This window comes from Raphanus sativus, chromosome 3, assembly GCF_000801105.2.
Source record: "Raphanus sativus cultivar WK10039 chromosome 3, ASM80110v3, whole genome shotgun sequence".
In the NCBI taxonomy this organism is placed as follows: Eukaryota; Viridiplantae; Streptophyta; class Magnoliopsida; order Brassicales; family Brassicaceae; genus Raphanus; species Raphanus sativus.
Genome location: NC_079513.1, coordinates 24,178,622 through 24,203,062, shown reverse-complemented (window position 1 = coordinate 24,203,062; position 24,441 = coordinate 24,178,622). Strand labels below are relative to the sequence as shown.

The 24,441-nt window shown below is 36.3% G+C and overlaps 9 protein-coding genes across 10 annotated transcripts in view; 7 read left to right on the top strand and 2 right to left on the bottom strand.

Moving 5' to 3' along the window:
* LOC130510125 (probable receptor-like protein kinase At5g20050) overlaps positions 1–1,368 on the top strand; it is a 1,494-nt gene extending 126 nt beyond the window's left edge. The window contains exons 2-3 of the mRNA XM_057006472.1: positions 4–623; positions 670–1,368. Coding sequence (XP_056862452.1) covers positions 4–623; positions 670–1,368 — 1,319 coding nt within the window. The remainder of the gene's footprint in view (positions 1–3; positions 624–669) is intronic.
* Positions 1,369–3,502: 2,134 nt separating this feature from the next.
* Positions 3,503–5,550, top strand: LOC130509850 (uncharacterized). The gene is given in 10 exon segments (XM_057006109.1): positions 3,503–3,551; positions 3,638–3,666; positions 3,668–3,750; positions 3,988–4,024; positions 4,141–4,173; positions 4,175–4,211; positions 4,465–4,569; positions 4,654–4,804; positions 4,893–4,972; positions 5,129–5,550. Coding segments are annotated over 10 exon segments (762 nt in total). The 5' UTR covers positions 3,503–3,517; the 3' UTR covers positions 5,302–5,550.
* Positions 5,551–6,666: 1,116 nt separating this feature from the next.
* Positions 6,667–8,941, top strand: LOC108846918 (nudix hydrolase 19, chloroplastic). Its single transcript, XM_018620099.2, has 6 exons — positions 6,667–7,403; positions 7,490–7,630; positions 7,707–7,811; positions 7,887–7,986; positions 8,315–8,407; positions 8,498–8,941. Exons 1-6 carry the CDS (start codon positions 6,780–6,782, stop codon positions 8,776–8,778), a joined length of 1,344 nt encoding a protein of 447 aa, XP_018475601.2. The 5' UTR covers positions 6,667–6,779; the 3' UTR covers positions 8,779–8,941.
* Positions 8,942–9,227: 286 nt separating this feature from the next.
* LOC108837198 (NADH-cytochrome b5 reductase-like protein) lies at positions 9,228–12,770 on the top strand. Its single transcript, XM_057005217.1, has 13 exons — positions 9,228–9,496; positions 9,691–9,733; positions 9,888–9,963; positions 10,370–10,429; positions 10,549–10,599; positions 10,846–10,900; positions 11,034–11,104; positions 11,193–11,244; positions 11,356–11,433; positions 11,664–11,753; positions 11,831–11,944; positions 12,250–12,318; positions 12,443–12,770. Exons 1-13 carry the CDS (start codon positions 9,326–9,328, stop codon positions 12,497–12,499), a joined length of 987 nt encoding a protein of 328 aa, XP_056861197.1. The 5' UTR covers positions 9,228–9,325; the 3' UTR covers positions 12,500–12,770.
* Positions 12,771–12,875: 105 nt separating this feature from the next.
* On the bottom strand, positions 12,876–14,271 carry LOC108837199 (mitochondrial pyruvate carrier 1). Of its 2 annotated transcripts, none has more exons than XM_018610264.2 (5): positions 14,117–14,271; positions 13,672–13,784; positions 13,529–13,583; positions 13,305–13,440; positions 12,876–13,119 (listed from the first exon to the last, which is right to left on the bottom strand). In XM_018610264.2, the coding sequence occupies exons 2-5, from the start codon at positions 13,771–13,773 to the stop codon at positions 13,077–13,079; spliced, it is 336 nt and encodes a 111-aa protein (XP_018465766.2). In that variant the 5' UTR covers positions 13,774–13,784; positions 14,117–14,271; the 3' UTR covers positions 12,876–13,076. The 2 variants fall into 2 exon arrangements, with proteins under 2 accessions (XP_018465766.2, XP_018465767.2); XM_018610265.2 differs by having other exon boundaries at positions 13,672–13,800; positions 14,117–14,235.
* An 806-nt stretch (positions 14,272–15,077) lies between these two features.
* On the top strand, positions 15,078–16,208 carry LOC108846774 (uncharacterized protein At1g15400). Its single transcript, XM_057005216.1, has one exon. It carries the CDS (start codon positions 15,702–15,704, stop codon positions 16,032–16,034), a length of 333 nt encoding a protein of 110 aa, XP_056861196.1. The 5' UTR covers positions 15,078–15,701; the 3' UTR covers positions 16,035–16,208.
* A 987-nt stretch (positions 16,209–17,195) lies between these two features.
* Positions 17,196–19,394, bottom strand: LOC108847075 (uncharacterized). Its single transcript, XM_018620246.2, has 2 exons — positions 18,793–19,394; positions 17,196–17,520 (listed from the first exon to the last, which is right to left on the bottom strand). The coding sequence occupies exons 1-2, from the start codon at positions 19,270–19,272 to the stop codon at positions 17,362–17,364; spliced, it is 639 nt and encodes a 212-aa protein (XP_018475748.1). The 5' UTR covers positions 19,273–19,394; the 3' UTR covers positions 17,196–17,361.
* A 1,645-nt stretch (positions 19,395–21,039) lies between these two features.
* On the top strand, positions 21,040–22,331 carry LOC108845577 (uncharacterized). The gene is made up of 3 exons (XM_057006471.1): positions 21,040–21,166; positions 21,477–21,616; positions 21,693–22,331. Exons 1-3 carry the CDS (start codon positions 21,040–21,042, stop codon positions 21,903–21,905), a joined length of 480 nt encoding a protein of 159 aa, XP_056862451.1. The 3' UTR covers positions 21,906–22,331.
* Positions 22,332–23,124: 793 nt separating this feature from the next.
* On the top strand, positions 23,125–24,327 carry LOC108844691 (SPX domain-containing protein 1). Its single transcript, XM_057005214.1, has 2 exons — positions 23,125–23,540; positions 23,653–24,327. The coding sequence occupies exons 1-2, from the start codon at positions 23,271–23,273 to the stop codon at positions 24,154–24,156; spliced, it is 774 nt and encodes a 257-aa protein (XP_056861194.1). The 5' UTR covers positions 23,125–23,270; the 3' UTR covers positions 24,157–24,327.
* The last annotated feature ends 114 nt before the right edge of the window (positions 24,328–24,441 follow it).

The following is a 24,441-nucleotide window of genomic DNA, read 5'->3' as shown; positions in this document are numbered from 1 at the left end:
AAGCAAACATAATCGCCACCATCACCATCCTAACCCTCCTCCTCGTCATAATCGCCGCCCGTGTCTATCTAAAACTCTCCAAGACCTTTTACCTCCTCGCCGGCGTCGACGTCTCCTTGATCCTCGCCGTGTTCTGCTTCCTCGCGATCCGGAAACCGTTACAACAGAGAGAAGAAGCTCCTCGAATCAAGATACATCTCCGAGGAAGAGAGCTCAGGATCGAGTACAGCTTCCTCCGGAAAGTCGCCGGAGTCCCGACGAAGTTCAAGCTCGACGATCTCGAAGAAGCCACCGACGGGTTCCGGATCCAGATCGGGAAAGGCGGGTCGGGTTCGGTGTTCAAAGGTGTTTTAAAAGACGGAAGCCAAGTGGCCGTGAAGAGGATCGAAGGAGAAGAGAAAGGAGAAAGAGAGTTTAGGTCAGAGGTAGCCGCTATAGCTTCCGTGCAGCACAAGAATCTAGTTCGGCTTTACGGTTATTCGTCTGTTAACCGTTACAGGTTCCTCGTCTACGAGTATATACCGAACTCGTCTCTCGACGTGTGGATCTTCCCGGGCAGAGGAGGAAGCAGAAGACTCGGAGGATGCTTGACTTGGGACCAAAGGTACCAAGTTGCGATAGATGTAGCGAAAGCCCCTGTCTTATCTTCACAATGACTGTCGGTCCAAGATCTTGCATCTCGACGTTAAGCCGGAAAACATTCTCCTCGACGAGGATTATAGAGCGGTGGTGACGGACTTCGGACTGTCCAAGCTGGTCGCTAGAGATGAGAGCCGAGTTGTGACGGAGATACGCGGCACGTGCGGGTATCTAGCGCCGGAGTGGCTTCTGGAACACGGTATCTCCGAGAAGTCTGATGTTTATAGTTACGGGATCGTGTTGCTAGAGATGATCGGAGGGAGGAGAAGTATATCGAGGGTAGAGAACAAGAACAAGAAGAACGGGAAGAAGAAGAAGAAGTTGGAGTATTTTCCGAGGATTGTGATGGAGAAGATGAGAGAGAGGAGAGTGATGGAGATCGTGGATCAACGGTTGATAGAAGCCAAGGAGGTTAATGATGAAGGGCAAGTGATGAAGTTGGTATATGTGGCGCTTTGGTGTATACAGGAGAAGGCTAAGAATAGGCCTGATATGGCTATGGTGATTGAGATGCTTGAAGGGAGAGTTCATGTGAATGAGCCGCCTGATTCCAAACTTGTTGTGGTCGATCTTTTGGCGGCAGCTGGTGGTGATGATGATGATGATGTTGATGTAACTACAGGTGTGAGAAGGGTTGTGGAGATACCAAGATTGCATATTCAGAGGGAGAGGCATTTTCGTTTTCCGTCTGTTTGCTCTAGTCTCGTATCTCCAGTTTCTCCACGTTAGAGCTTTGGTTTGTTTCTTCTTTGGTATGTTAATAAGCACAACAAAACATAACTGGAACTTATTCATTGTTCATATTTGTTATAAAATCTAAAACTTAGATTACTTAGTGCTTTATAGTACTCCAGCCTTTGATATGTATAGTAAGCACAATACATTTATAACCAAGATTAGCAAATTAGCTGAGACTATAGGCTATCATAGTATAAACACACATCAGCCCAATTCAAAGTAAGATCCCATCCAATCTAAAATTTGTATATTATTGATCCAAACCAGCTAAGAAAACAATCGTATGTACTTAACACTTCGAGTAGTAATAATCAATATTATGTAACGGTAGTGGACATGGATCGTTGGTATTCTAATTCATCTTTGAAATGGTATGAAAGGTCGATGTCTCTATGTTCACTAGAAGTCGTCGTCTACTTTATTTAGTAATAGTTTCTTTGTTTGAACATATCACATGATGTTAAGAGAAGCAGCTATTGTGGACTTTTTACCTCTACTTAACACAGATGATATTCAAGTAGCATCACAGACATGAGACGTTATTAGTAGTCAGATTGAAACATGTAACATTAGCGAAAGTCCAAACACACGTAACTCCAATTCAGTATTGCTTCGGCTTTCTTCTTAGCTTTATGTACTATCACTAACGCAACACTCATGAAAACTCAAGTTCTCAAAATCACTCATTCTCTCTCTACATGTGTGAAATTTTTTGTTTGCTTGAATGGTAAAAAATTACTAAGTATACGTTAGTCCATTGGATAAAAACTATAAACAAAACCTAGAGATCAAAAAGACTGAAAACAGACCCTTAAGATCTAACAAAAAATGGTGGATGCATATTTTAGCCAACCCATTAATGTTTAAGTCTTCTATATCCATGTTCCAATCCTATATATTATGCAATTTTTTTTCAAATTATAGGATGCAAAAATTTGTCTGAAATTTTAGAATACTGTCTATAAAGTCGTTCGTTGTAGTCGTCTGCCGCGGAGAAAACAATATCTATCGTACATGAAAAATTGTCCATTGATCCAAGTGTTTCGGAAAAGAGTTTTATTGTAGAATCATTATCCACAGAGTTATTCATTCATGAATATTCAATGTTGCATATAGTTGATTATTATACATAATAGAGTTAGAATTAGAGATTATTATACGATGATGTGATGCGTTAACCAGTGTTAAAAAAACTAACAAATATTGTGGTTTACCATGTTGGCCTAGTGATAAAAGATTGTCTAATAGTTATGCCGCCACTCAAATTCAATTCTTGCTGGCAGATGGGTTTCAGGTAAAGAGTTAAAATCACATTTTTTATCAAAAAAGAAATATTGTGGTTTAGATTATTTTTTTTTAAAAGAAGGTAAATAGTATAGACACAAAGTCGCAACACACAAACACACAAGTACAAAACCACATGTAGATAGAAGCCCATAATCATAAAGCCTCAACTGAAAGCCTTAATCAAATTAAATTGGTTCAAGAGTAAACCGAAAATCCCAAATTCTCTTATCATGGGTTAAGACTGATCAAAATAGAAAACTCGGGGATAAAGTCAAAAATCTAATAATTATGGGGCGCTAATGAAAAACAAAAGTTGCGAGCAAAGCCACATAAAAAAATTTTATACGGATTGCTGCCGCTGGAGCTCTTCTAATCTTTTGGTGGCTTCCGTAGACTTCTCCGTCGCTACACCTTTGCCGAGGTAAGATCTGTTTCTGTCTCATCAATGTATCGTTCCGATTTCGTTTACAGTGTTTTTGTTTTAATTTTGTAAAGACAACGACAATTCTGTGTTTTTTTTTTGTGTCGACCGATCGAGACATCCTACGTGTTTCGTTCCGATGTACTTTTCCCGGCGAAGTGTACGAACGGGCCTTTTTTTTTTTTTTTAATGAATCTTCTCTATTTACAAGTTTCTGGTGGTTAATAGATAGTTGGAAACAAAAGGATAAATATTCATGTCTTTTTTTAAAAAAATTTTTTTTGTCTCAGTTTAGAAGTTCTATAGGTTTCTATTCTCTTTTGATGTTTTGGTTCGAAACAATGTGGTATTTGTTTTTCTGATGCAACCAACGTGGTGTGTTCCTTTCCCCTGCAGAGCCAGTTTCCTCTCAGCATTACTTGTCATCTCAGAATGAGTCTCTCTGGTGCTGCTGCAGTTGGTTCAAGTTAGTTGTATTCCTCTTTTGTTTTGCTTATTTCTTTGGTCTTGAGTGAGTGAATGATAGGGAATTTGTTGCAAACGTTATTTCAGGCAGAAATTTGAGAAGAGCGGTGGAGTTTGGGGAAAACTCATGTGGTTAGGCCCAAAGGGAAGCATCAAGCTACTATTGTCTGGCTACATGGCCTTGGCGACAATGGCTCCAGGTACTTCTTTTATGATGTCTCTGACGTTGTTTGTTTTCATTTTGGATTGTCAACTAGCATCATAGTTTACTATACTCAGCTGAGACAAACTAATTTAAATTGACTATAAAACATTTTTGCTTTTTGTTAAGCCATATTTTCTCCTGGAGTTTTGATTAAATACACAAGTCAGTTTAATAAGTTGGCTGTCATGACCTTAAATCTCTTTTTTTTTTTTTAATTTTGTCATTATTGCAGCTGGTCTCAGATGTTGGAGACGCTTCCCCTTCCAAATGTGAGTTACAAGCTTAGCTTTATATGATCTCCAGCAGTTGCCTTAAATTATGTTAAGCGTGCTCAGTTACTTTACCTTTTGTCAATACTAACCCATCTTTGTATCTGTGATGTTAGATCAAATGGATATGCCCGACTGCTCCTTCTCAAGCCAATAAGTTTGTTTGGTGGTTTCCCTTCCACAGCTTGTAAGTTATTTTCTACATAGCATTCGTAGTTTATGCTGGTAGAAAGGTCATCTTCTCTAGTGGTGGAGAGTATTAGCCAGCACATAGTTGGTTTGGGCTCCACATCACGAGATCAAAGAATCCTTTTCTATTGTGCTTCTTAATAATGGGAATCTCTATGCAAAAGTTAATCATCAGAGTCTGAACAGTGAGTGTTTTGTGAGAGAGAGAAAAAAAAAGTTTGATGAGTTGCTTGCTACTGTAATTTATGCAGGGTTTGATGTTGTGGACCTGACTGAAGATGGACCTGATGATGTAGAAGGACTGGATGTGACTGCCGAACATGTTGCAAAACTCTTGTCAAACGAGCCTGCTGACAGTAAGACATGTCAACCCATCTCTTTCAGTCTCGTATCGAATCCATTTCTTAAACAAACAATGTTTATCTTTTCATTGCTCACAGTTAAGTTAGGTGTTGGAGGGTTCAGCATGGGTGCGGGGACTTCTCTATATTCTGCGACCTGCTTTGCGCTCGGTAAATATGGAAATGGCAATCCTTACCCTATCAATTTAAGCGCGGTCATTGGCTTGAGCGGGTGGCTTCCTTGTGCCAAGTAAGTGTTCCTCTTTGTGCCAAGTTCAAACGTTCTTCCTTTTTTTTATAAGAGCTTTTATGGGATTTTTTCTTTTCTTTTCTCGAAGGACACTAACTGGTAAACTAGAAGAGGAGCAGATCAAGAACCGAGCTGCATCGTTACCCATCTTAGTTTGTCATGGAAAAGGTAAAAAAAAAAATTTATATTACTCTTAAAAACTTTGAAATGTTTGATCACTCAATATGCATTTATCTTGCCTTGCTGTAAATGCAATCTTACGTTTTAGTTATTTTATCATCTTACTGTTCTTGTGCTGATTGATGTACCCTCTTTGGTTTCCAGGTGATGATGTTGTACCGTTCAAGTTTGGGGAGAAATCATCACAGGCCTTGATAGCACATGGGTTTAAGAAGACGACCTTCAAAGCTTACAGTGGACTTGGTCACTACACAATCCCACAGGAGACGGAGGATCTGTGCTCGTGGTTGACATCCACCCTCGGCCTCGAAGGCTGAAAAGGCTTTTCAATCTGATGAAAAAAAAAAACTCGTGAGATTTTTTCTTTGAATTGGATTTGGGATCTTTCAGATTTTTTCACTTTCGGATTTGGATCTTGTTACATTTGGGATATTAATGTAAGACTATGCCCTCTCTAGTATTAAAGCTTCTTGTCGTTTGGCACGTCTGAACCGGACCATCGGTAGACGCAGTTGTGTTTGTTTTCTTGTGGTCGAACGGATATTAAACAAAGATTTTCAGTGCTATTTATAAGGTTTTGTCTATGTGCCAAAGTTATTATAACGGGAACTGTTTAATTAAAAGTATACTAGGGCGGATATTTATTTTATGTTTTTAATTTTCTTTTAATACTAAATGATGTATTTATAATATTTAAATATAAATTTAGATTGGAAATTTATATTTGTAGTAATAATAAGAAAATTAAAATTAAAATTTTAATAAAATATTCTGATATAGTTTTTAAATTTCTTAATTAAAATAATATAGAGGTGGGTCACAATTTTTTCCAATTCAAAAATCTTAGCATCCCTTAAAAACAAAGAAAATAAAATTATAAATACATAAAACATATAGTCATATTTGGAACTATAATTTCTATTAAAATAATTTTTTTTAAATAATGTTGCTGTTTTTGTTTATTTCTAGAGCTTGACCCGTGACCGTATAAATATTTTCTTTCACTTTATTTTTTTTTATATATTAATGGTATACTATATATATTTGTAAATTAAAATGTATTACATAATTTTTAATATAACATTTTAAAACATAACGATTTTATTTATTAGTTTTAAATAATTATATTTTGTGATTTAATCATCTATTATATCACAATGTATTTATAAACAAATCTTATATTTATAACTAATTGAACTTATATAGGAAGTATTATTCTAATAATATATAAAAGTTTATATTTTATTTATATGTTATATAAATTGATTATATGTTATATATTAGGAAATATATTTTGGTTAAGATTTTGTTAAGGAAATCTATTATTTAAATTAGAAAAAATCATTAAATGCTTAAATCTATTATTTAAATTAGGAAAAGACAATCATACTTAAATATAGTTTCATTTAATATCTCGGTGGCATGACAATGTAAAAATAGTGAAAAACTAAAGGTTAATCTAATTTTGTACTTCTGTTTTAATAGAATAGATTCTAATAGATGTGATTAGTTGATAAAAAATTTAAGAGTATACTCTTTTGTTTTAAAAATACTATTAATTATTTAAAATATTTATTCTTAAAAAAAAAGTAGCCCGAAGGTTGCGCCTAACTAATTTCCACAGTTAAAATGTGCGGGACATAACTCAACACGTGTGGGAGCCATAGCTTGACACGCGTGAGGACGAGACTTGTCTGAATCATCGCTTCCACTTTCTCACTCCGCCTGGGCTCTCTCTCTCTAACATGATCATCGAGCGCGAAACAATGCGGAGTAAAAAGAGTAAAAAACAGAGATGCTTGCTCTCTTCCTCTCTTCTTCTTCTTCATATCCCACTCTCACTTTCCTCGCCAGATCTGTAGCCAGACGAGCAACACTCTCGTCTCTGACAATGTCGACGAACCTAAGAAGAACCACCACCACACACGCGTACGCAGGCAACCCCTTGAAATCCAAAACCCCAAAATCCACCGACTCCTTCTCTCCTTCCTCCGCTTTCGACTCCCTCAAATCCCTAATCCCGCAGATCCCCAATCACCACACCGCCACGCCTCCTTCCCCCGACTTCAGAGTCCTCCCCTTCAGCAAAGGCCGCCCGCTGGTGTTCTCCACTGGCAGCGGCGGAGACGGAGAAGCTTCCGCGTCGCCGATCTGGCATCTGGGATGGATCAGCTTGGCTGAGTGCAAGGGTATGCTTGCGAGCCGCGGGGTTGATCTGGACGAGAACTCGCTCGTGTATTTAGGACCCAAGGTGGAGGAAGATTTGGTGTGTTGGGCGGTTGATGTGTCTGAAGAAGAGGACGGCGTCGTTTTGGTGTTTGAAAGTAGGAAGCTTTGTTTCGTCGAGCTTCGGACTTTGATGGTTGCTGCTGATTGGGTGGATCAGCGAGCTATGGATGAATTGGCTATCGCAGGACATGTATGTGAATGTGACGTGTCTTTTTTTTTTTTTTAAAGGCTCCTCCTTTTTTATCTCTGAGTACTATGTATTGTATATATTGACAGGCTAGGGCGTTGCTTGAGTGGCACAGAGTATCAAGATTCTGCGGATCTTGTGGAGGTGCAAATGTTCCAAAGGAAGCAGGGAGAAGAAAGCAATGCTCAAACGAGGCTTGCGGAAAGCGGGTTTATCCCCGGGTTGACCCGGTATGTATTGATCCGTAAGAGCACGAGTTACTTTGCAGAACTTATTATGGCTGATTGATTTTTTTTTCGTTACCAGGTGGTTATAATGTTAGTTATTGATCGAGAGAATGATCGTGCGCTTTTGAGCAGACAGTCTAGATATGTACCCAGGATGTGGAGTTGCTTAGCTGGATTTATTGAGGTTTGTAAAGCTCTTTACTGCTAAGCCATCTCTATTTGTATGTATATTGTTATTATCTATGCTGCTTTTTGCTAGCCAGGGGAAAGCTTAGAAGAGGCTGTGAGGCGAGAAACATGGGAAGAGACAGGCATTGAAGTAGGAGATGTTGTCTATCACAGCTCTCAGCCTTGGCCTGGTAAATTAGATAGTGTTATAATATAATTGTTGGTGTACATTTTCCATTTATATCTTGTATCTTGTCTTTGTTAGCTTGTGGTTTACAGAGTATCGTTAAAAATGTTCAATCAATGCATGAGTGTCGTGTTGATGAGGAACTTTTATATGTCAAGCAGATGAAAATTGAATGTGTGTATAGATTACACTCTTATTTTTTTTTTTAAAGATTATGAAATGTAGTCATGTATCATGTTTTATGGGTCTGATTCTCTCTCGTTTGTTGTTTTTTTTCTTTCCGAACTGCAAATTTAACAGAAACTATGATATGCTTGTCTTAAATTTTGCAGTGGGACCAAGTAGCATGCCATGCCAACTGATGCTGGGGTTCTTCGCTTTCGCCAAGACTCTTGACATTAACGTAGACAAGGAAGAGTTAGAAGGTAGAGTAACTTCAACCCTTTTGGAAAATCCCCAGAGTTTATTGACATTCATCACGTTCAGCTAACTAGCAGGCATGTTGTGTTGCGCAGATGCTCAATGGCACAGTAGAGAAGATGTGAAGAAAGCACTGACGTTTGCAGAATACAGGAAGGCCCAAAGAACAGCTGCTTCAAAGATAGAGCAAATCTGTAAAGGTGTGGAGAAAAGCCAGGGTCTATCAACAGATTTCAATGTTGAAAGCGGTGAGCTGGCTCCTATGTTCATCCCGGGGCCATTTGCAATTGCTCACCACCTGATCTCTACATGGGTAGATCAGGGTTCTGGCAATGTTCACTCAAAACCGCAAGCCGTCTCTCGAGTTTGTAGCTAGAATGTCACGACTTTAGTGCTTTAGAGAAATCAAACAGATTGTTATAGCAGCTTTGATGCTTAATCTGAACTGCAGAGTTCAATCTTTGCGTAGACTTGAAAATTTAAGATGTGTTTATGGAGAGTTTATTTTTTACTTATATAAATAGAAGGCCTTTTAATAATGTGTTTATGGAGAGTTTATTGATTTATATTAAAAGTATGCAAATAATTAAATATAATTTGATGTTGTATTCCACAGTGTAATTTTTATCTGTTGAAATAGATGTAGTCATTGTTGTTTTTATACAAAAATGACAAAAAATGTTAAAATTTTATTATTTTGAAATAGATGAGATATTAATAGTAATTTTGTTAATTAAAAATAATTTTGATAGGGTTTTGTTATAAGAACTCCACCGTTATTACGTAGACATGTCCGTAGGGTAAAATTCACTCTCAATCTTCAGGTCTGTGTCGCTCATAATCACAAAGGTTCTAAAACCCTCCTCCCATTGCGCTTACCTTTGTTATTATTCTCCGAGAGATCTGAACCAAACCAACGAACTATGGCGACCTCCTTCTTCCGCCGACTCGCTAGGTCAGCTCCGATCGCACTCCCCGCCGCGTTCAGATCCCAAAGCAAATCTGGTCTCGGCACTTTCCGATTCTCCGCCGGCGCGATCGCTGCACTTTCCGGTGGACTCTCCTGTTACTACCTCACTTCCGCCAACAATCTGGTGAGCTTTTCGTTCGAAGCTGATTTGATTTCCTTTCTCTTTGTATTTTGTTCAATGTATATCACATTCAATCAGACGAGTCTAGAGGAACAAACACATTGATTCAGATACTGAAACATACAGATCTTTGTAGCACCGTATTAGACCTTGATTGCTGACTCTCTCGTTTTGTGCTTTTATGATCGATCTCACAGGCTTATCTGGATCAAGCTAAGGAAGAGACGGGACCCAAAACAGGTGCTTTGTTTTATACTCTTTACCACGATTTTCCTTATAACGTTTTTGCTACAGTGATTAGATTTGTGATGTTTTTTTTCTCTTTTTTGCGTCGGCTCCATGATACCTAAGACGGTTTTTTCCCCTTTTGTTGGTATGTTCTGTCTGGTTTCAGCTCTAAACCCTGACAAATGGCTCGAGTTCAAGCTCCAAGACACTGCTACAGTTAGCCACAACACCAAGTTGTTCAGGTATATGCTTCACTTACTCATATTTTTTTTTAATAAATATACACACATTAGTTAATCATATTTGGACCAAGGGATATGATCTTGAGTTGGTATGGATAAGTTGCTGGTTTGTTTCTCATCCGTTCTTGTATCCCTTTACTGATCATGCTGGTAAAAACTCCTAGTTTAACCTTCTAAGCTTGTATCCATTAATCAGTGACGGGCATTGGTGCGCTTAAATTTAGTTGAATTCCTTAGTTTAGATGTCAATAGTTGTTTTTTACAACCTGCAGACGTTTTAAGCTCCTGTACATTTTTTTGTTTTCGGCAATACTCCTGTATTTAAGTCCATTTCTTGGATGATAAATATGTAAGTCATGTCGATTAACTTTGGTTTTCTTGTTTTTGCTTTTCTTTTTGATACTAGGTTCTCATTTGACCCCTCAACCAACTTGGGTCTTCATGTCGCTTCTTGTCTCCTGACAAGGTGTGTTGTGGTCTCACTCGCACAACTTTGCAGTAAAATAAATTTATTGCTGACAACTTGGGAAAATTTCTCAGATAGAGTGGTAAATGTCTAACCTGTTTCCTTTTTTCTTTGTACAGAGCTCCTTTAGGCTATAATGCTGAAGGGAAAACAAAATATGTCGTTAGGCCGTAAGTTAAGCTAAAACCTTCTCAACAGCTTTGTATTGTATTTCATGTCCGGACAACCATTCTTCTTATTAAGTTAGAGAATCTGTTAGCCTAGCTCTTGAAAAAAAAAACACTTTTGGTGGTTTCTGCCGTCTAATTTTCAACTTTTAGATTACTTATATCGCATGTTGTCTTGAAAGTACTTGTGCTTATGTACGTGGGGCTTCTATTAACCATGTTTATCTTTTGTTTGTGAATTAATCTCAGTTACACTCCTATCTCAGACCCAGAGGCTAAGGGCTATTTTGATTTACTGATTAAGGTATGACCGTATGAGTGTTCTCTAATATACATGTGCCTTTATCCGCTTTTGGTACTATTTTTCTTGCAAATAACTGATTGTGTTATGATTGATCTGATTTCTTTTGTTATGATGTGTTCACTGCCTTTTGCAGGTATATCCAGATGGAAAAATGAGTCAGCATTTTGCCAGCTTAAAACCGGGGGATGTGTTGGAAGTGAAAGGGTATAGTTTCTTGACTTTTAGCATTTACTTAACTATAGTTCTTTATTTTATATGCTGGTTAACTATTTCTACCTTTTGTTTCTTGTAGACCCATTGAAAAGTTCAAGTATTCGCCTAATATGAAGAAACATATTGGCATGGTATAAACCCTTTTTCTCTTGTTACAACCAAGTTTATTGAAGGTTTCTTACATACATCCTGTTGACTGGTAATTTTGTGTGTTTGTATCCATCTTCTCCTTTAACTTGAAGATTGCTGGTGGAAGTGGGATTACTCCAATGCTTCAGGTGATTGATACCATCGTGAAGAATCCTGAGGACAACACGAAGGTGACCAGTTTATTGTTACCTTATTCTTTTCTCAAAAATGATCATTTATATACCCCATACTTTAGTATGTAACCTATCCGTACAAATTTCTGAACTTCGACGTGTTCCAGTTGCTGGTTTCTTCACCCAGATCTTGAAACTGTCATCATTATTTACAGCTCATTTGAAAACCGAGTTTTCACACAAAAGAAGATATCCTAACATGGAAATTTGCAATTTTGTGTGCACAGATAACATTACTTTATGCCAATGTTTCTCCGGATGATATACTTCTCAAGCAAAAGTTGGATGCTCTTAAGGCAAACCACCCAAATCTGAAGGTAGATCCTCTTTGATGTCTTCAATTGCTTATTTTACTAGCATACACCACTTTTCTTATTAAAAAAAAATTAAACAGGTATTCTACACTGTTGACAATCCTACTAAAAATTGGAAAGGAGGAGTAGGTTACGTTTCAAAGGACATGGCTCTGAAAGGCTTACCTCTTCCTGCTGACGATACACTTATCCTCGTAAGTTACCTTACAATCTTCAGAACCGTTGCTTGTATTTTGAAAGGAACTGTTTCTACAATCTCTTTCCATCGCTTCTTCCCTTAAACGCTGTGTAATATTCTTCTGCGTAATGGCACATGATAGACATTGAAAAAATTAAAACATCACATTAGTTTAGTTAGTGGATTTTGGAGTATGCAGATGTTTTGTAAGAGAGTGAGAATCAGAATGTCAAAGCGTCTAGCGAAACGGATTTGATTAGCTGACAAAAGAATCAAAGCATTCACTATTGATTAATGTGGTATGATTTATTGTTAATTCAGGTATGTGGTCCTCCTGGGATGATGGAACATGTATCCGGAGGCAAAGCTCCAGACTGGTCACAAGGAGAGGTTTGTTCTAAGTCGTCAACATCTTATCTTGGCAAATATAATAACGCGAAACCTAAAAACTAAATTTAAACCGTTTGATCCAGCACTTCATGTCTAATTGTTCCGTTGGTTTGTTTCACCGCAGGTAAAGGGGATACTCAAAGAACTCGGATTCACAGAGCAAATGGTTTTCAAATTCTGAGAGGGCTTATGAATCGAAGTTCCTTAGTTTCTACTCTTGACGAGGTTTCATTTCATGTAATAAAGTGGCCCAAAGGCAAACATTAATTGATGCATGATGAGCTTGACACAGGACTTATCAAGCTTTGAAAATAAACAAAGCAAAAAAGTTCAGTTAGTCTTTTGTCTTTGGAGGGTTTTAGCTAGCGGGGACCTTTGCTATACTTGATTTTGATGATAAATTTCTATGCGATTGAGACTGCAAGATATTGAATATGGTTTTTGTTTTTGCATTCTACGTCTGTGCGCTTTCGTTCAACTCATGTCATGTATGTGTTTCAAGAGCAATTTGTGTTGGCAGTAACAAGAAATGGGGACTGTCTCCAACTGGTCCCAAATTTTCTTACAAATGTTTTACTTATGAAAACCAAAGAGATAACGTCAATGAAGGATCCAACAAGTAAAACAACCCATATATCTTGGTGACGCTACATAAACATGTTTCAAAAGAAATCAAATGGATGGGAGTTCAGTAATTCCAAGAGAGCAAATGCTGATCAGAAGCAGAATTAAAGAAACTTTTCCTTCCTCATTTTGTTTTACTGAGACGGTTTCTCTTCTTCTTTCGTGGAGGATAGATAACTGTCATCAAGCACGTTTAAAGGACTTCAAAATAAGCTAGAAAACAACAAAGGGCTAAATTATAGAAGCTAATTGCATAAAACATACTGGGTTCATCTATAAAACAGTCACCCTAGAAGCAGTTGTCCATGTGTGTTATGATGTACACACGAATATATATGGTTTCTCTGAGAAATAGAAATTACCCCTGGGCTCTAGCCCAACGAGAGAGGTGATAGAGCTGAACAGTCTCATTGGAAGCATGGCAGGCAAGTAGTAGATAGTTGCGTGGTTGAACCATCCATGCAAACCTCATGAACAGTGCAGAGTAAATACACATGGCTGTAACAAAAACAAATCGCAGCATGAGAGAGGTTTAGCTTAGCTAATAATATGCTTGCATATATGGAAGGCCTTCGTAATAAGATACCTGAGGACATGTTTCCAGATATCATTTCTGGAGGCTTTTGCATATCCACCAAACCCTATTATTACTCAAACCAAATTCAAAGATTATGAATGAATGGAGGAATGTCATTCAGATCACAAAGAAGAAGGAAAGAGAAAGCATACAGCAGCAACAAAACCCCAGTTAGCGATAGGACCCCAGAAATGGGTTGTTTTAGGTCCAACCGGACTGTTCAAGAATGCTTGGAACCTTGATGCTGTTGCCATTCTATCCTACTCTGCAATAATAATAAACTAAATCCAAGTTTCAGGACATGTGAAAGCTAAAACAAGTTTCATTGTTTTTTTTTTTCTTTTCTTTTGGTGTATAAAATGTCAACCAAAGAGTGATAAGTAAACAGTACAATCAGATTAAATTTATCATCATCATCAACCAATTCCAATTCGAGAAAAAAAAACGAATTAAGCAGTCATCAGAATACATTTCGATTTTCAATCTCGAACATTTGAGAATGAATATATCTCTCGATTAAATTACGTAAAACTGTCTAAAGCGATCTTTTTTATTTGATTCCTACTTGGACAATCTACTTTGAGATAAGACACAAACCTTCGCTATGCGAAATTTGGGAGCTCGATGATGAGAGAATTTGTGAGAGAGAGAGAGAGAGAGAGAGAGAGGGGAATAACAGAACAAGTCAAAAAGACACAAGTGGCTTGTTGGGCTTTCGTTAACTTGAATCGGTCGGAAGATCCACCAAAAGTAAATATTCTCCATTAATTATGGACTCATGAAACTGATCATCTAAAAGAACAAATATTCTAAAGTTCTAAGATAATGGTTATCACAATATCATGTACTTAAGAAATATTAATATCGTTGACAAAAAAAGAAATATTAATAAAGTACATTCATAAAAAATTAGGGAAATTTATTCATAAATATTTAGGAAAATTGATAATTGAGATTAGGCATGGGATTCGGGTCCCAATTGGTTCTTCGGTTTTAAAATATCTAATTTGTATCTATTTTGTAACCAAAATATAAGTAAAATCGGTTTTATCGGTTTTTAAATATCTAATTTGAAACTTTTGTAATCAAAACATAAGTAAAATCGATTTAAATATAAAAAAAATGTTAACCATGATCATTAAATAAATATATATATATATATATATATATATATATATATATATATATTAATTGATAAAAAGAAAACTAAATAAATGAAAGTAGAAAACGAAAATCACTTTCTCATTTCAGAAGAATATTGTTTAATGAAAACAAAATCTAAATATTTCAAAATTTAACAATCATTTTTAACCATCAACCTTTGTGTAATAGATAAATATTTTAGATGTTCAATATATTTAATGTATTTTGAATACATATTAGAAATTGAAATCATGTTTTGTACAAAATCTTTATGAGATTTTGAATGTTTCAGGTTTTATCGGATATCCATTTAGATTCCGGTTTAGTTCGAATAAAATCCATAACCCAAAATACCATAAAAAGATACATTCGGTGTTTATGTTGGATACAGATCAGTTTGGATTTATTTTTACTGAATTAAATTCGATTCAGATTTTCGGGTTCTGTTTATTTGTCCACCTTAAAGTGAAGATAATTAGTCATTTTGTTGACCCGCGCAAATCAAAGTAAAATCGTTAGGGACACGAAACGCATGTCGACCATCTTAGACCAATCTTACATAAAAACCTTTTCTTTTTTATAAACTCGTTTTGGGATTTTGGGGAAACAAAAACTCGTTTTGGGATGACAGTGGCAGTTTTATTTCCGACAGCAATTAGGACAGACGGTAAGTTGTGTTCTTCGGTTTCCCCTATTTTTGGTAAATGAATCTAATTTTCCTAGAAAGTTTCAGTTAAAACCACAAATGTGGAAACCGTAATAAGAAAATAATATCGTAATAAGAAAATTGAAAAATGACAAAGTCTTCTTAAAGAAAGAAATATATTAAAGTGGTTAAAAAAGAGAAGAAATATATTAAAAAAAGGAAAAACCGTTTCCCATAATAATTCTTGTTTTTTTCCTCTCTTTTGGTTGAAACTTAAATTGTTTTTTTCCCTTTCTTCTCTTCATTTTTTTTTTTCAAAACCTTCGTGATCACAGGCAAATTCTCATTCCAACGAAAAAGAACAAAACAAAACACAAAACAAAGAAGAGAACGATGGCGTTGCAGAGATCAACGACGTCGTTCAGGAGACAAGGATCGTCAGGACTCATCTGGAACGACAGATTCTTGAGCGGAGAAATCCGTAACGACGAAAGAAAAGAAGACCGACGTAACGATCATCGCGACGGGTCAGTGGCTGCAACCACGGCAACAGTGAAACGTAGCGCATCGGACGGAGGACGTAGCCACGGTGGACGGTTGGACGTTTCTCAAACGTTGGATCCACCTTCCCCTGAGATATCTGCCGGTTGTGGCTTTTGTTCTATGTTTTCGTCTAATAGAAGAAGGAGACGCAGAGGAAGATCATCAAGCGCTGGAAGTTCATAAGATCACTGATACAATGGTGGATGCATATATTCTCGTATTAGGGTTGTTTGTGTGTTCTTTTCTTTATGTGAAAGTTTCAGATTCATGATGGACAACAAAGCCAAGGTTTTGCTTTTTGTTTTATGACATGAATGTTTGAAGAATGTGATTATTATATGGATTTGCTCTTTTCAATGCTTGTGTTTTGTGAGATATTCAGAACCATAAACAAAACAAAAAAAACAAAAAAACGTCAGTTACCAAGTTTGCTTTGAAAATCATTTTGACAGCCGACATTTTCATCTTTTTCTAATCTTCAGAGATCTTATTATTTATGAATGTGTATAGGTAATGTGTTTTACCAGGTTTCCATGCTGCCATAAGGGTGCAATATTTTCAAGTTTGAACTTCTTTGATTTGGAATTAGTCATTGTGCTAAATGTTGGAGACCAATATATTTGAATGGCATTTACTAATTCTAATATCGGAATTTTCATGCTTTATTGTTTTGAAAATTTCATAAAAGAATAGCATTGTGCAATACTGTGGTGGGTTTGCAGGAAATTATTTACCAAAAGGTTTGCTCTGTCCCATGATTTATCATCGGACGCTTCGACTTAATCCAGATATCCAAAGCTAAATCTAAAGAAAACTTATATCTTTGAACTTGCTAAAAAAGAAGAATCTTTTGAGCCTTGTATAACACCAAAGGTTGATCAAAAAAGTATAACACCAAAGTCTCGTTCCTAATCAAACCTTGATACAACAACGAGGAGGAGTAGAAATCAAGTCCCCAGTATAATATTAAGGCATGTCTATGCTACATGGATCTCCGATCCCTCTTAAAAGAGCGATTTGTTTGCTAGACTCCTAGTACTAGCTAGTATAGTATAAGCATCCCTTAGCTTCGGATTTTGAGCTACGCTCATGGAACTTCAGACTTGAGTGGTATGCCAAATGAAGAGCAAAATAACATATAACAATGATAAACTTTTTTTTGCGAAATAACCGAACCGTATAAAATTTCATAGAAGCATTTTATATATTCCACAATCTTAATCACATTGCGCAGGTTTTTTAACCCTATTTCAATCTTTGAAGGAATATATATTCCGAGATTTTTTTGGTTGGACGCATGCACGCATATCAATTAACGCATAATCCAAACAAACTCGACCCACAAATAGAACTAAGGCTTGTATAGTTGTTCCAACTTTATGATAACATAGTATAAAAAAAGCGTAGTAATAATGAATTTACAGTAGGCCTTTGTGAATATGATTGTGATAGTAACATCCTAAAAGGAAGAGAGGGAAACAATATATAATGAGAAGAAGAAGAAAGAAAATCAATGGGGAGAAGCAGGACGAACTTTGGTTTTGAAGAGGAGAACGTAGAGTTTGTCCATTGAGAAATAAATAAAACAACCTGTGGAATGTGTCACGAAAGACCCGAAACTTGACCCCACTATGCAATGCCATGCTGGTCCATACCCTTTGTCAAATTCCTGCATTGTTTTCATATCTCACTTACATTACAACATATTTATGTATATACTACACTACAAACGTTATTCGAACTAAGATTCCAGAACTTAATTTCATCTTATTACTATACTTAGTAATTAGCATTTCACGATTATGTATTGATGCTTATTTCACCATCCTATTAATTTAAGGGTATGAAGACAAATAAAATACGACATTTTTTTTTGTGTGGAACTCTTTTCTTTTTTGAACTCACAACATTTTGTTCTTTCTTACAGGAAAAGGATATGTTTAAACTTGATATATACTATTTTAAAAACTTCTTTTACTAAATGTCTAGAGAACTTTGACAAAAAAAATGTCTAGAAAAAAGAGAACTAATAGTCAAAGCCACATCGGTCATTCATGTGGTGAGTGAGAGAGAGACAAAAGATGGATCCAAAATATAAGTTAAAAAGGGATAAGAGTGGAAGAGGACCACATGGCTCTGTTGGGTCATACCCCTTTGGATGCCCTTTTCAACATTAGCTGGACCATTTCCCATCACTCTGTTTATATTATTTAATCCTAATATTCACTCTCCCATCCATTTTGAGATCCAAAATTATTTATTCACACCCACAGTGATTATTTCTTTTTGTGTTAGTTTTGCAGCCCATAGACACAACTCATGTGTCTGATATTGACATTTAATATCATGAAAGCAGAGGCAATTGGCTAAGAGGTAGGATGTGTCATTTTCTCTATCATACTTTGTAATTTAGTTATTGATGTTTTTGTATTGAAAATGAGTTTTCTGCCTAGTTGTTCGTTTATCAATACAAGCTATTACTAGTCTCATTAACTTGATATACCCATTTCAACTACATAACCGTCTACAGTAACTCTAAGACCATAATATCACACATGTAAAAGACAGACTCAACTTTAGAGACGTTCTAAAACTGAAAAATGTCGAACCTAAACACACAAAATAAGTTTTAAATATATTTATTTACTCATATTTTATAAGAAACGCTATTGTATATAGTTAGATAGTCCAATGACCAATATGAAACACACCAATGCAATTCTACCACTCGGCTATAATCATTAGTTAGATGTAACCCCTTTTTACACAATTTTGTAAGTTTTGGAGATATTTTAAGTTTTGGCATCACAATTTTGTATTTTTGTTCATGAAAGTCCGCCTCTTCTGATATATTTTTTTCATGTAAATAATTGATAGAATAGCAGAAATGGACAAAATAAATAAATGTGCGAAAAAGGAAGAGAAGAGAAGTGTTATTTACCTTCTTGAGATTGAAAGCCATGTGCTTCGAACTAAACTTCTCCAAACTATCCAACGTCGTTCTCGCACACCTAAACGCATGTGCTTGCATAAACCCCGGCATGTCCGCCGCTAATATCCTCACCGTTAACATCTCCGCCGCTGCAGCTATCCTCGCCTCCGTATCCCTCTCCACGTGAGACACCGACTTCCTCCCTTCCTCCGCAGCACAACCACCACCACCACCACCGCCTTTCTTTCTCTCATTACTAGTAGTCTTTAACTCGAAGATGTCCCTCCTTAGATGGTTTTGTATTTTGCTTGACTGGACCACGATTGATTTTGATACCTCTTCTTGTAATACTGATGGTGGTGGGATCTGGACTTTGTTTGGTGTGGATTTAGGGTTTATGAGTGACTGCTTCGAAGTGGTGGTGGAGAACTTGTAGAAGCTCATGAGACTTTTCTTCTTTTTTGGTTTCTCTTGGTTTGCCATATTCATTTTAAAAAATCTTTTTGTGTAAAAATATTTGTGGGACTCTTTAATGGTTTCATATGCGTTATTTATAAGGAAGCGTCAGAGGAGAGCAAATGAGTCCTCTCTCAATTATTCCCTCTTGAACTTTGCAACTGAATAGAATTAAATACCATTTATATTCATCAATATAATAATTGATTTATTTTTTTGATCAAATAATAATTGAATTTTTATAAATAGAAATTGGAGGGCATCCTATACGTACCATTTATAACATTTTCTTATGAAATTATTATGTGGAGAAGGATTGTAGTTTGAAATCGGAACAAGCGAGGGGTGTACAAAATATTAATTAATCTTGCTTCACATGTGCATAACTTGCCTAGCTGCATCTAAAATAGGTTCGGTTATTATAAGTTTTGGACAATGTTCGTTTTCTTTATTATATATGAGCCAAGCTTATATACAAATAACAGTGGTGTTTGAGCCAAATTTTAATAAGTAATGGTTTCGCAAAAATAAAATAATATATATATACAAGCGACTGTGATATTGTTTTTTGATATCGTTCAAGTGCTTACGAGGTTGTTTTGTGTGATAGAACAACGACATGAATAACCAACATTATGTTGCAAGCTTTAGTCGAAAATTTAGTAATTATTAATCACTGAGAAGTTAAGAAGCCTTTAACATACCTCAAAGTAAGAAGCAATTTGTCAAAAAATAGAAAGCCATACCTCAAAGTAAGCCGTGTTTTAACACCAATGCAAGAATAAGAGCCGAGACAAATTAAATAATGTGGATTAGAAAGTGAATAGGGTGATTGATGAGAATCAAACCATGTGGGTTGTTCAAAGTTAATTGGAAATTTGAAATTAACCTCTTAGTTCTTGTCAATTAGTGTAATCAACATATATATTAGTTTTTGAAATGTATGGAGATGTTAATTTGTTTTATAGTTATAAATTCTTGTTCTTGTTATGTTGACTAATTGGGAACAACATGATTAATCCATCCGGGTCCCCAAATCTGATATTTTATACTCGTTAACCTTATCGAATTATTCTCAGCAAATCATGACCGGTCATATATGAGCCGGACCCTCTTGGCTCTTGTCCTTCCAACTAGGGGCCGCATTACACAATTTGTTTTTAGTTAAGAACTTATGTGCATTTGGTTTTATATATTTTTGCTGGTCGACAACAATCTCGATAATATTTATGACGATACAACAAAAAAACTCAAATGATTTCCAGTTTTCTAAATCGATTGATTAAGATATAGATGAACTCATTTGATGATCTGTAGAGTGATCTTTTTTCCTTGAATGTTTATAGGTCTTTTGATGATCAAATGCTACAAATGCACTGTTTTTTAACCAAGAGAAAGAGTTTTATCCAAAACATACATACTTTTTTTTTGTCACGATCCAAAACATACATACATAGGAAGGGTAAAAAGTCAATCTAGACAAGTAAATTATATATGGGATAAATCTAAGACTTCATGGTAGACAAGTAAATTATACATATTCAGCGCAATCAAATGGGCTTAAAATTAAAATAAAAGCAGAAACGCTAAAGGCCCACTAAGCCTCACTTCCGACTCTTATGACATTTGATAAGAGTCAAAATGAATCGGGAACGAATCAGAGTATTGCAATTGTCTAAGAATGGTTTCAGCTCAAGTGTTTTGAATCAATTGACAAATGATTTCGCGTTTCTCGCTTACATAGCGGAAGCTTAGTAGCAGCTCAACTAGGTGTAGTGTGCCTTTAAGACTATAACTGTTATGAGTTCGTTAGAGAGAGGAGTTGATTGTGTGCAGGAGCAAGCTTGTAAAGCATTGGAAAGCGCTCTTGGCGGGAAGAAGATTGAGTTTGAAGACAAAGAGATCAAGAAAAGAGAAGAAGAATCCGGTGCAGGGGCGGCTTAGATGGGTGGGCGGGGAGTGCGACCGCCCCAGGGCCCAAGGATCCCGTTTTTTTTTTTACAATTTTTTTTGAAATTTTTAATAAATAAAAATGTAAATATAAATATATTTAACTAAATTTAGTTATGTATATTTTAAAAACTAAATTTATCTTGAAAATTTTCATACAAAATAATATAATTGTTCAAATAATTACATTAAATTTTAGATTTTAACTAATTTTCAAAAGAAAAATTGCCAAAAAGCTATATAATTTATTTTTGCCCAGGGGCCTAAAATGTTTATGAGCCGGCCCTGATCCGGTGGCGGTGGCAGTGGCAGTGGAGAAGGAGGAGGAGGCTGGTCTGGAGGTGGTGGTGGTGGTTGGTTCAGTGGCGATCACTTCTGGAATGAAGCACAGCAGATTACCATTACCCTCTTTGCAATATTTTTCGTGGTATGCGTTTTTTATTTATTTATTTTAACATAGCAACCATATTCTTATTCATTCTTTAATGGTTTTGTTGTTGCAGTATATGATAGTTGCCAAAGGTGAAGTAATGGCTGCGTTCGTGTTGAACCCGTTGTTGTACGCCCTGCGAGGCACACGTGAAAGTTTGACTTCTCTTAGCTCCAAACTCACGGGTATAGAAGTTTCAAAAGCGAATGGTGATAACTCAGAGGAGATGTGGAAGAAGGATGTCTCTGCTAAAGAAAGTGTTGTCCGGAAATGGGGAAGTGACTGACGTATAAAGTTCATAAAGCTGACTCTAGAAGAAAGACTCCGAGTGCTCTTTTCCTACTGTTTCTTTAAAAATATTAAAGACTAGGTCAAATGTATCTGTTTTCAGTTTTGTAATGAAGGATATGGATTCTTTTTTGAACAAGAGTTAGTATCTTTTTGAGTATATCTTATCTTATGTATAATTTACATCTCTCAATCAGGATCATTAGTGGCATAAGCCATGTATCATGCCTAAATCTATTTACTGACCTAATCAAAGATGATGAACCCGGATAATACAATGTAGAAAAATAGAAATCATATGTCGATAAATCTCCAATATCAAAATGTAGAATATCCTTTCTTGAATCACACGACCATGTCACAAGAACTTCAAATTTTTGAGAAGGAAAAAATAATACAATGAGCCAACTGACATAGTAGTAATGTTATCTTGGGGGTCAGCAAACCCACTGTCTTATCAATGTATATTTATAATTGCAAATAGTTATTCTTTGGACTAGTAGTTTTAACATAAAAGATTGACGACAAGTTGAAAAGTAACATACAAGTTTGCATATAGACCAGGTCAAAATGTATGAATAGAGACGCGAATCGGGTGTAATGGTTGGCCTTTGGAGTTTGGATGCTTTTAAAAAGAAAGATGCCGAAGGTTTATACTTTATACCCTTTCTTATATCACGAATATTCCCACGATCGATTGGACCCCCAAAAAACTTATGACCACTCGCATACCTTTTATAATATTATTTTCAATTAAATATATGCTCTCTAAATCAAAAGTGGTTGCCGTCAAAACTACTACTCGTAAATGATCATGGAGAGATGGATAGATCACGAAGACCGGTGTCCTACGTGTTCTTTATCATGACAAAATCTGAGCTAGACTTATTATATCAGTAAAATATAAAATTGAAAAAGATTATCCAATACTCTTTTTGATGATGATTGATGATTGATGATAATAGATTTAAATTTTAAATACAAAAATACAAATATACCATTTTTAATCACTTTACTAGCTGGTTATGTTCAAAATTATTAATTCAATATAAGTTCATCAATGTAAAAACCTTAACCGTTGTTGGTTAGAGAATGGGACTGATAGTACTTAGTGTTAACCGACAGTTGCCATGTGTTGTATTATCACCCACAGCTAGAAAAATAAAAAAGAGATTAGAAAAAGGAATGATACCAAGAGATATTCTCCCGAAATTAAGACACGAGAAAAATGGATATTCTAAACCGAATATTCCTTTTTCATCATCCTTATTATATCTCTTAACTTCCATTTCCACTTTCCCTCATTTTCTCACAAGCAAGTAAAAAGAAAAAGACACAACAAAACAAAGCAAAAGAAGAAAGCATGAAGTTTGGTAAGAGTCTGAGCAATCAGATCGAGCAGACACTGCCTGAATGGCGCGACAAGTTCTTGTCTTACAAGGATCTCAAGAAGCGTCTCAAGCTCATCGACTCCAAAACCGGAGATCGTCCCGCCAAACGTCTCCGGCTCGACGATAACTCCGTCGGGATGTCGAAAGAAGAGATCAGTTTCGTCCAGTTGCTGGAGGAGGAGCTGGAGAAGTTCAACAACTTCTTCGTTGAGAAGGAGGAAGAGTACATCATCAGACTCAAGGTAACACAATCATCCCGTTTCTGGGCCGGATTTGGGCCAGGCCCAATAAACATCGATTTAATATCGCTGATTTGGTTTACGAATCCGGTTTGTCTTTTGGTTTAAATAACAGGAATTGAGAGATAGGATTGGCAAGTCCAAGGACTCAAAGGAGAAGATGATGAGCATAAGGAAAGAGATCGTTGATCTCCATGGAGAGATGGTTCTTCTCGAGAACTACAGTGCTCTGAACTACACAGGATTGGTTAAGATACTGAAGAAGTACGACAAACGAACCGGTGACCTCATGCGCTTGCCTTACATCCAAAAAGTTCTTCAGCAACCCTTTTACACTACCGACTTGCTGTACAAGCTGATCAAGGAATCCGAGGCGATGCTCGATTGCTTCTTCGAGTCGGTCGCTGCTGATGCAACAACAGAGTCTGATGAGAGTAGTAGTGTCCACCAAGCAGAGCACAAGTTCATGGAGAGCCTCCACATGAAAAGTACAATAGCTGCTTTGCGTGTGCTGAAAGAAATCAGGAGCAAAAGCTCCACTGTGAGCGTCTTCTCCCTGCCGCCGCTCCAGTTAAACGGGTTAGACAAGATTCCCTTGTTGGAGCAAGAAGCCAAATAGAGAGGAAAGAAGGCACTGCTCTTTCCACTTCTATTACAGTAGAAAGCTAACATATTATAAAAACCATACATTATATCAATGTCTTTGGTCCTTTTAAAAGTCCTTAGGAGTTGTAACTTTGTTACTGTGTTTGGTTTGTAGTAATTTGATATAATATACCACTTTCAGATTTATCTATTACCTTTGAGTTCAACAAGTAAGATATCATCTTTCAAGTGCTTTTGTGACTCTTCACTTAATTTCACATTATATAGTCTAATACTTTTCTGAATGCTACATGTGTCG